This window comes from Mesoplodon densirostris, chromosome 3 (genome assembly GCF_025265405.1).
Source record: "Mesoplodon densirostris isolate mMesDen1 chromosome 3, mMesDen1 primary haplotype, whole genome shotgun sequence".
NCBI lineage: Eukaryota > Metazoa > Chordata > Mammalia > Artiodactyla > Ziphiidae > Mesoplodon > Mesoplodon densirostris.
Window position 1 is genome coordinate 165,899,016 of NC_082663.1, and position 10,924 is coordinate 165,909,939.

At 52.1% G+C, this 10,924-nt stretch overlaps 1 protein-coding gene across 1 annotated transcript in view; it reads right to left on the reverse strand.

Moving 5' to 3' along the window:
* Nucleotides 1-10,569, reverse strand: part of WWC1 (WW and C2 domain containing 1) — a 147,846-nt gene extending 137,277 nt beyond the window's left edge. Inside the window, exon 1 of the mRNA XM_060092566.1 lies at nt 10,451-10,569. Within this exon, the coding sequence (XP_059948549.1) occupies nt 10,451-10,569 (119 nt within the window). The remainder of the gene's footprint in view (nt 1-10,450) is intronic.
* Nucleotides 10,570-10,924: the final 355 nt, after the last annotated feature.

A 10,924-nucleotide genomic window follows, 5' to 3' on the forward strand; every position in this document is an offset into this window, starting at 1 on the left:
CCTAAAGTCACTTCCTTTAGCTTGCTTAGCATAACAGGGAGGGCCAAGTTACCTCACCTGCCTTCTTCAGTTCCCTGTCTGTAAAACAGCGATGAGAGGGTTTCCCCCCAACTCCCCTACCCCACCCTAACCCCCAATCCTCCCAGGTTATTGCGAGGATTCAATAAATCAACTGTTAGTGGTCTGCAAAGCAACAGGGCACAAACCAGCAGCATCGTGCGCTGGAAACACCAACTTCCAAGCCCCACGGCAGCCCTACTGACACAAACTGGGTGTGTGGGTGGGAGTGAGGGGGTGGGACCGGGCTTAACAAATCCTCCACGTGATTCTGACGCTTCCCCAAGTTTGAGAATCACTGCTCTAGAATGTAAGCTCCATGAGGGCAGGATTTTTGATGGCTCAATCACTGCCAAATCCCTAGTGCTGGAACAATGCCTGGCATATTACAGACACTCTATTCATTTACGGGCAGTCAATAAGTATTTCTAAGTTGAGTCCAGATGAAACAGGAGAGGAAATAAACCAAGGTTCAGAGAGCCTGGCATTTCTATTTGCACAGTTTGATGACTGTCTCTCACTAATTTGTAGTAAATGTTATGAGTTGGAGACTGTCTTACGTCACCCTTGCATTCCCAGCACTTAGCCCGGTGCCCAGCTCATCCTAACAGGCTCTGGGTAACACCCTAGGGAAGGCGCAAAGGTCTCTCAGATCCAAAGCCCAAGTTCACACAGCAACTACCAACAGGTGTTCTAGACAGGGCCATCCCTCCAGCTTCCTAAGATGGGTCAAAGAATTCTAGCAAATACCAAGCCCCCAGTCAGAATGTAATTTATCTGTGTAACTGTTTGCCCATCTGCCTTGCCCGAGGGTACACCCCATTGTAGCAGGGACTTTGCTCTGATCCTTGGTTAGGGCAACGGAGCCTGAAGCCCGGTAGGCACTCAATAAATACCTGCTGAATGAATGGCCAACCCCTGGCTGGGTGGGACACGATAAACACCACTGCCCTTCTGCACCACCTCCATGCTAAAATCAGCAGGTTCTCAAACAGCTCTCCAACAGGGCACAGGGAAGCACGAGTGAAGGGCCAGGATAGCAGAGCAGTTACCAGTGAACTCCAGAGACCTCCAGTGCCCACAGCAGCTGTTTTCACTCAGCCGTGACCACTGCAACCCATTATCCCTGCTTCACACACTGCCCTGGTGCCAGTTCCCTGGCAAGGGTCACTTTACTTCAGAAATTCCGCACAAGGGCTTGCCTCTGATAAGATGAGGGGGAAAAGAATTTATTGGTTTATTTACACAATGAGTGCCCCAAGGTGGTTTGCAAACTCTGATGTCAAAGCGGCTCAGGTGAGCCCTGCTGAAGCAGGAAAAAACTTGAGTTGGCCAGGAAGGGACAATGGTTCTCGTTTCTCTACCAAGGCAAAGAAGGGTAAACTAGCCTAACTAGTCTCAGCTCCCATTTGAAAGCCTGGTGTGTGCCAGGCACTGGGTAAGACCCACCATGTCTGACGTCCTTTCATCTCCCCACAACCCTCGGGGGTAGGTAGGTCCTACGCTTACCTGTGTTTTACACAGCAGAGAAGGGACTTGTTCAAGGTGACTTACTATATGTAAATGACAGAGACAGGACTTGGTGTCCTCTGGAGATTGTTATGAAGGCCTTATCTACTGCAGGGAACAGTGTGGTAGGTCAAACCAAAGTTCGGCTGGAACCACACAAACATTTTCCTCCACAGTGAGCAAGGTATATATGCTGATAGATGTGTTGTTTATGTCTCTGTAGTTACAAAGGTCCCTTTGCCTTTGCTCCCTTCCCTTCCTCTCTCCAAATTCACTGAAAAAGACTGCAGTGGTGCAAAGAGTAAGGCTTTGAAATCAGACGGACCTAGATTCGGATTCCAACTCTGCCCCTTTCTACCTCTGTGACCTTGAGTTTGTCACTTGAGTTCTTAACCTCAGTTTCCTCATCTGCAAAATGCCAGAAAAATACCATGAGCAACAAACTGTGTTTGGCCCATGCCAGCTACTGGATAAAGATGACTAAATGTAACTATTAGCATCATGATCACCAGAGGCCAGTTATGGTCCTCACTGTTAGTGATACAAATGCACGTGTAAGAAATTCCTGGACTACACAACGCCATGTTCAGAGAGCCCTAACTATCCAAGAAAAGCCACGACAGATGCAGGATTGGAAGGCTGTCCCAGGGTCATCTCATCCTAGCAGCCACCTGATGCCTGGATCTTGATACTTTATCCGTCCAAGTCAGGTATCAGTCAGCGGATCCTAAGGGCATCCCAGAGACAAATCAAACAAGTAACCACCACTGGGCGGGGAGGAAGCCAGCGTGGGGACAGCCTGGCTGCCACCAAACCAAGCCCAGCAACAGCAGGCAGCCGGCTGGGGAAAGTCAGCAGCTGCCGTTGGCCTGGTGTCCTGGCTGCCAGAGAGTGATGAATGGATCAGGGGAAGAAAAAAGCCAACAAAGGTGTCCCTAATCTTGATGCAGCTTCATTTTTTTTTTTTTTCTGGCCGACCATTGAACGAGAACTTCAGCCTCGGTCCTTTTTCTTTGGCAGACATTTGAAACGGAAAGATCCCATTTCTCTCCAATGGTGAGACGTCATGGGTAGAAGCACTGAAGAGGTAATGGGGGTGGAGGTAACCCACTGCACTTGTCCTTTTCTTCCCTCCTCCCTGCTCTCTCTACTCCACTCCCTCTCCCCTGTCTAGCATCTTTACAGAATGTTCCACGTTCCCCCCACACAACAACAGTGAACGCCCCCCTTTATTTTGGCAGGAGCTTTTCTGCTCAGGAGCCGGAGGCTTAATGGCCCGCTGGTGAAGGTTAAATAACAAAACGCCACTGTATCCAGTTTCTGAGTGTTCTCTTCTTTTATCTCACTCTGAAACAGGGATTCAGGGCTGCCGAGAAGCTTGTCAGTAGCAGTAACTAGAGCCTCTACCTGTTCCACCTAAAGGTGTGTGGCCCACTGGCCTCTCCGTGCTGGGAGAGGCACGGCATGCATTTTTCACCCAGACTCAGCCCCGATCCAGCCCTCAGCCCTGTCCAAGTGGAAGTACTAGGAGATGCTACCCAGGCCATTTCTCCAAGAGGAGTGGGTTTCTCTTATCCAGGGTCCCTCGCTGAGCCAGGGGTAGATCCCCATAGCCTGGAGGCAGACGTGGCTGGAGACACTCAGCGCAGACAGCTGACTGCAGTGAAGTTGGCAGCCCCTGCAAATGCTGCCAAAACCTGACCGAGGCTTCCTGCATCCAGAGACTTCGGCAGCAGCATGCCGGCCACCTTCCAACTCCCACTTATTCTAGCCTCGTCTCTCCTTATGTGCACCTGAGCTTGGCGTTCCAACCTTCCCAGTAACCAAGGCAACCTGATTCGCTTCTCTTCAAAAGGGCAGTGTTGCACAGCTCCCAGGGATCCCAGGGGAGTGGGGAATCAGGTCAGTTTGGCGAGGCCAAAAGCGGGAGGGGTGGTGACAGGGAGGCGCTGCCTTGGCTACTAAGTCCCTGGCCTTTGGGAGCATTTACCCGAGAGACTTGGGAACGACTTTGAACTCTCTCCACACACCGCATCCTTCAGAGTTTCTCTGCCTCCTTCTCTGTTCTTTCCCTCCCTCCCTCCCTCCCAGAGCTCTGGTTAGCTGGCTGCTCCCGGAAGGTAGACTTTGTGCCCGATAGTCTCCTAAGCTGCCATGTGGATCTCACTGGCTTCTCTGATTAAGCCTCCTTGGCAACATCTTTCCCGGAGATCCACAGCAGGTTCGCCTCATTTTAGGAGTACATGGTAACTTTCCAGCCCAGCTTGTCAACAGGGCATCTGGAGCCCTGAAATGGCAATAGCTAGTTCGAGTGTGGATTCAGAAGTTCAGCCAGCTGGGCCCCAATCCTGGGTGCATCACCTACTGGTGGTGACCTTGAGCAAATATAAATTCTTAACCTTTCTAAATTGCTGTTTCCTTATCTGAGGATGGAGAAAATAACAGTACGTACCTTATATGGTTGGCAAAAGGATTAAATGAGATCATAATATAAAACACTTGGTGCGCAGCGCAGAATACATATTAGGAGACTTAGCATTTATTATTATTTTATTCATTTGTGGGTTCCAATGCCTCTTACTTCTTCCTGTTAGCTAGACTAGTGCTTTTTAACCTTATTTCTTTCTTAATGAATAACGTAAGATATTCTTGTGCATTGCAGACTCCCATGAAATGTGTAGATCATAAATTCAAGCCTTGGAAGGAGAAGAAAAGCCCTCTAATAATTGTAAAGGCTCAAGCTAAAGGTATTAGTGGATCATTAAAAGCAGAAGCATGGGGGCTTCCCTGGTGGCGCAGTGGTTGAGAGTCCGCCTGCCGATGCAGGGGACACGGGTTCGTGCCCCGATCCCGGAGGATCCCACATGCCGCGGAGCGGCTGGGCCCACGAGCCATGGCCGCGGAGCCTGTGTGTCCGGAGCCTGTGCTCCGCAACGGGAGAGGCCACAGCAGTGAGAGGCCCGCGTACAGCAAAAAATAAAAAAATAAAAATAAATAAATAAATAAATAAATAAATAAATAAATTAAAAAAAAAAAAAAAAAAAAGCAGAAGCATGGAGAATAGAGGCTTTGGGTAAATTCCCTGGCAGGCTGGTTATAATACCCACTTAAGAAAGCTTGTCAGAATGTAAATTGGTGGAAAGTGACATTAGTCCAATAATAACCTTAAATCTATTTAAATTGATTATAAAAACAGTAATGCACTTGCAATTGCTGGTACTTTAACTGGTCAACATATAACACTTTCTTATGACACGACTCAGAAATGATTGCAGTGCTATGAAAGAAACTTGCTAGTCTGCATAGTCAAAAAGGATTACAAAGAATAAACCACAAGCATAAAATATTCTCAAATTACTACCATGGATGAGAAGAAACTGGGTCTGATTTTTAGGGAAAAGTTTACATAAAAGAAAGAAGAAATGAGACCTCTACTAGAGACTCAAGGTTGACATTTGCTGTGTGACCTTGGGCAAGTCACCAGTCTGAGTCTGTTTCATCAGTGAAGTGAGAGGGCTGGATTACATGACCAGAAAGGTCCATCCCAGCTGCAAACTGCTACAGAGCTGGATGGAGACTCAGTCTCCACTTGACTTAAGTATTTCCTAAGTACTTCCTAGTAAAAGCCAAAAGGTGTGGCATTCCCAAGTGTCTCCTGTATGTTAGGTTCTGTGCTAGCTGCCCTACGTAATTTAACTTATTTCATGCTCATAATGGCCCTTGACAGCTTATGCGCATCACCCCATCCTAGAGAAGACAAAATCAAGGCTCAGGGAGAATATGTAACTTGCCAAGGTCACCCAGGCAGCAAGATGCCAGGATTCAAAGACTCCACCTCTTTCCATTTTCTGCACCACTCGCAGGATAGCCATGGCCTGGCCACACCAGAATGGCAGCAGGTAACTGAAATCATGCCTGTGCTGACTCCATTCCCCAAGGCCAAATTCCTTAAGGCAGCGGAGCAGAGGTCTTAATTCAGCAACGGAGGCCAGGCAGCTGAGTGGTTAGAAATTTGGGTTCTGGAGTCGGCATGCCTGGCATTCCCATCTCAGCTCCTCAGAAGCTGAGTGGCTTTCCCCAAACTTAGCCCCCCTGAGGCTCGGGTTTCTCAGGCAGATAACCTATTCCCAGGGTTGTTAGGGGGATTATAAGAAGTTATCCGTGTAAAGCTCTCAGCAGATTACCTGAATATAGTAAATGCTCAATCATTATGTCCTACCTAGCTAAACAGGAGGGCATACAAGTAGTGATGAGCAGCTTTGTGGTTTTTTTGTTTGTTTGTTTTTTTGCGGTACGCGGGCCTCTCACTGTTGTGGCCTCCCCCGTTGCGGAGCACAGGCTCCGGACGCGCAGGCTCAGCGGCCATGGCTCACAGGCCCAGCCGCTCCGCGGCATGTGGGATCTTCCCGGACCGGGGCACGAACCCGTGTCCGCTGCATCGGCAGACGGACTCTCAACCACTGCGCCACCAGGGAAGCCCCAGATGAGCAGTTTTTAAGTTAATCTCTGGCAGGGGTTATGAACCCGGGGTCTACAAACGCCCTGAAATTATGTGCCAAAAGCCGTGTTCATGCTTTTCTTCAGGAAACATCCTTAACCTTTGTCAGATTCTTATAAGGGTCTGTGACCAGAAGGAGATTAAGATCTTTTGCCTGCTGTAGACCCAACGTCTTACACTATGAATCATTCCTGAATTAACAGCGTTGGCAAAAATTCCTCCTCAAATCATGAGAGAAGTTGCTGGGTTCTCTCAACATGGCCTCCCAGACACGTGAACCTCTAGCACTGATCACACAGCCCCAGAAACTGTGCCCACAGAGCTCCCAGGTGGTTCCTAGAAGAAGGTCAGAAGACAAACCCCCCAATGAGCAGGAATTAGGCTTCAGGAACCTTCCCCGGCAGGGCCAGTTCCAACAATCCATTCTTCCTCGGAGAACAATCAGTGTGTTTGTTGTTGCATACCTCTAAGTTAAATATACCCGGAATGCTGGCTCTTTGCTGGAAGCTCCCAGAAGCACCCGGGGTTACTCTGCTAAAGACACGCTGCTCCACGGCCCAATCTGCAGCACCTGATTCCCCACAGACCTGTCACCTTCTCAGACCAGCCTTGCCTCGGGAGGGGCCCGTGGTACCGTTGGAGCCTTTGGCCCAGTAGGCAGGGCCCAAGCTGCCCACTGGCCCCTCTCCGGTTGTTGGGACAACCGTCCTCAGGAATTTCGGCCTCCCCGTCTTCCCCTGGGTGAGAAGGGGAGAGAGCTGGCAACCCCCCGGTGAAACGGGAAGCTGAAAACTGGATTCCCTACCCCCAGCAGCCTCCAAGCCGGACGGCACACAAAACAGCTCAGGCCCAGAGAGAGGAACGTGCCAGGACATTCTTCAGGGTTGGTAACCCAAGACGCTCTTCTGTTCTCTGCGGCTAAGAAATCACTTTTCTGACTGAAGGACCATTTGACTTCTTTTAAATTCAGGGGAATGGACAGGTGTATCTCCTTGATTCGGATAAGGAAAAAAACCAAGACAAACGGGCGCGCGCACACACACACACACACACACACACACACACACACACACACACACACACACACACACACACACACACACACACACACACACACACACACACACACACACACACACACACACACACACACACACACACACTCTCAAGGAGCAGAATCTTTTTTTTTTTTTTTTTTGATATTTTGTTTCATAGCATTAACCAGCTGCAGAGATGTAACTGCCTTGGCAGAATCTCTCTCCCCTAACCTCACCACCCCAAAGAAGCCTGGCGCTTTTCAGCCTTGTTAAATGTTCTCCTCCTCCTCCTCTCAGCCCCCTCACCCTCCTGCCTGCCGCCCCCCTCCCAATTCTGCCATGGAGTCAGGAGGGAGAAGGCAAGATCAAGCCCGAATCAGCGAAATCCTATCTGAGAACTGGCAGGGGGCTTAGAGACATCTCATCAACCTTCTTCTCTCACCGAAGGAGCACACTTGCACCTCAGAGAGGTCAAGCGATTTGCCTGAGGCCACACAGGTAGGACGAGAAGGCAAAACTCCCTTCTGGGGTGTGCAGGAGGGAATTCCAGGGAGTCAGAAGTGGATACCCTCTGCTCAGCTCTTTCCCCAAACTTTCAAAGTTGGCTCACCACAACAGTGAGCTCAGAACCCCTCAGCGCCCCAAGCTCAGGGGCCCCACCCCGGGCCGGTGCAGGTGGGATGACCAGGAGATATCAATACAAAGATGCAGCATTCAAACCAGTGGCCTACAAGGCGGAGAGAGTCAGCAGCTCCAATGAAGTGCCAACATGTTTTTAATGCCTGCCAATCTGCCTAAAAACACAGGCTGCACAGCCCTGTTGCTGGAGCCGTGGACAGGCCCCAGGCGTGAACTCAAATATAATGGCACTGTGGTTTTCCCCCTCCACTATATTTTTAAAGGTTCCCTAGTATTGGGGGCAAATAGATATTACTAGTTTCCCCTTTATGAAAGTGGCTAAAAAAACTCAAATTGGGTTGATTTAAAGTCAAATATTAAGTAAGCAATAACACAGGTGGATATAGCAAAAAACGTGGTCCACATAATACTAAAATTTGGGAAATTATGCTCTAGTCAAGTCAGTATCCCACAGAAGCTATACTGCTTGCCCCCTTCCAAGGGTAAAAAATGACTGTTGTTTAAGAAGCTTTCTACAGCTGTGTTATCCTCTCAGCAGCCCAGAGAAGTTCCTAGATGCATGACCTGGGATGAGTTAGCCGTGTCCTCGACATTAAACTGCTAACAGCACACTGGACTGGGTAGCTGCTGGGACCTAAAATACAGGAGGACACAGAAACTTGAACTTGTGCCTGTATTAGGAGAGGACAAGGGACTGTCCAGTTCACCAACACAGCAACAGAGTCCCTGGGGCAACTGACCCTGAGTGGGGCATGGGGAAGGAAAGTGAGTAGGACCACAAGTGTGGAGGTTAGAACTTCAGAGCCGGTAAAAAACTCGGCATAAGGCAGAGGGGTGGAAAGATCAAAACACAAGCAAATCGCACCTCCAGGCCTCAAAGTTTGTCTCACGTTTGAAAGTGGGAGTTGGGCCTTGATCTTCTATGTCCCTTCCAACTTTGAAGAGTTCCACTGTCCCTTCCAACTTTGAAGAGCTCCACTGTTGGGCTTCTCTGGTGGCGCAATGGTTAAGAATCCGCCTGCCAATACAGGGGACACTGGTTCGAGCCCTGGTCGGAGAAGATCCTACATGCCACGGAGCCACTAAGCCTGTGCGCCACAACTACTGAGCCTGCGCTCTAGAGCTCACGAGCCACAAGTACTGAGCCCACGCACCACAACTACTGAAGCCCGCGCGCCTAGAGCCCATGCTCCGCAACAAGAGAAGCCACTGCGATGAGAAGCCCACATGCACCGCAACGAAGAGTAGCCCCCGCTCGCGCCAACTAGAGAAAGCCCGCGCGCAGCAACAAATACCCAACGCAGCCAAAAATTAAAAAAAAAAAAGAGTTCCACTATTACTCCTTCCCTTCCAAGCAAATCATGTGTCTGACAAATAGGGTAACCGAGGCTCAGAGGTAAAAGCAGCTTGCCTACGGGACGCTCTCCAGCGTTAAAAATTTCTCTTCGGGATTAAATTGATGAGACATTCAGCATGGTACTGAACGTAGAGGAGGCACCCAGTAAATGTTGAATGAATGAACCAAAGTGCTCACAGAAACCACGAGGAATCTCAGCTCACATTTTCTTTCTGCTTTTTCTCAACCTTCACTTCGCTATACACCCCATCCTGGACTTCTGGAACCTCCATCCCAACCCCACAGGATGAAGGGTCCAAACAATTCACCTGCATTGCTTTACAGGCACCTGACACCCAAGGTCACAGCGACCAGGTGAAAATTCCGCATTCCTGAGGCACTCTGACCACAGAGGTGACAGCAAAGCACAACAAAGCGGTCCCAGAGGGTGGTCCTCCCCTCCCCCCAGGATATTCATGGGGAGGGGGTGCGTGTGTGCAAAGAAATGCCGAGCGGTCAAAACCAGGAGAAAGTCTGGAAGCTAAGAGTCACACACTCCACCTGCCTCAGCAAAAACAAATCCGGTGCTCCAGCCGGCCTGGTGCCCACCAAGGTCAGGACGCGCTGGTGCAGGGCTGAGAAGCCGCGGTCCCCAGAGGAAGGGAGGGAGGAGAAAGAGGGATGGGCAGGGCTTTGCGGAGGCCGCTCACCTCCATCTACATCCTAACAGCTTCCAAGTTGCCGTGAGATTCCTGGAGAACCGGTCTCCCCGATCAGACCTCCCCCGCTCCTTCCTTTCCTTCCCTCTCTCGGCCTCCAGGCCCCCAGACTGCTCCCGTGCTCCTCTCAGAGCCGCGGAGACACCTGTCAAAAACCACACTCCAGGCTGCCTTCTCCTGCACGCACGCAGGGTCCTTCCTCCAGCGGTCTCCCACTGAGTCCTGGGTGCCTGCCACCCGCCCCAAACCAGATGCTTCCCCATCCCCCCTCCTCCCCCACCCCGTGCTGGGGAAAGCCTTCCCGGGAAGCCCCAGCATCGCTCGTCTAGGTTGCTCCCCCAGCCCCCGCCCGACCCAACTAAGGGGAAGCGGGGGGCGGGGGGCGGGGCTAGAGCTTAAGGTCAAAACTCCGGGCAGGTGCCGGCTGGGGCCTGAGTCCTCATCAGAGGAAGGCGGTGGTGGCAGCCTGGGCCAACTCACTTGGCCATCCCCTCCTCCCGGCAGCCCACCCGGGCGGGAGCGGCGGTCCAGAAGGGGATGAAGGTGGAGCGTGTGGGGTGCGGGAAACCGAAGAGGCTCGCCAAGCTCCTCGGCATCCCCTGCACAATCCCGGCTGGTGGCCCGTGGGGCAGGAGGGGGCCTCTCGGGGTCCTACCTGTCCCGCGGGTCGATCCAGCTGGTAGTGCGGCTCGTGTGGTCTATGTAGTAGACCTTGCCGTCGAAGTCGTGCGCCTCCTCCCAGCCGTCCGGCAGGGGCAGCTCCGGCCGGGGCATCTTCCCGAGCGCGGCCCGCGCTCCCCCATGCAGCTCCCGGCCGCCGCGGGGGCCCCCGGCTCAACGGCTCCGGCCGGCTCTTTTCGGCTCGGGCGGCCGCCGAGGCACCATGATCTGGGGAGTGGCGCCCGCGGACTGGGGGCCCTAGTGAGGGCCGGCCGGGGTGGCGGCGCTGTCCATGCGGCCCTGCGGCCCCGGCCCGGCGCCGCCCTCTCCTCCCGCCGCCGGCCCTCTCACGCTGCCATGTGCGTCCGCAGCGGCGCGGTGCGGGCCCGGGTGCGCGCCCCGCCGGCGTGGCAGAGCGAGCCGAGCGCAGCTGCCGCTTGCCTTCCTCCGCGGCGCGCGGCGCCCTGCA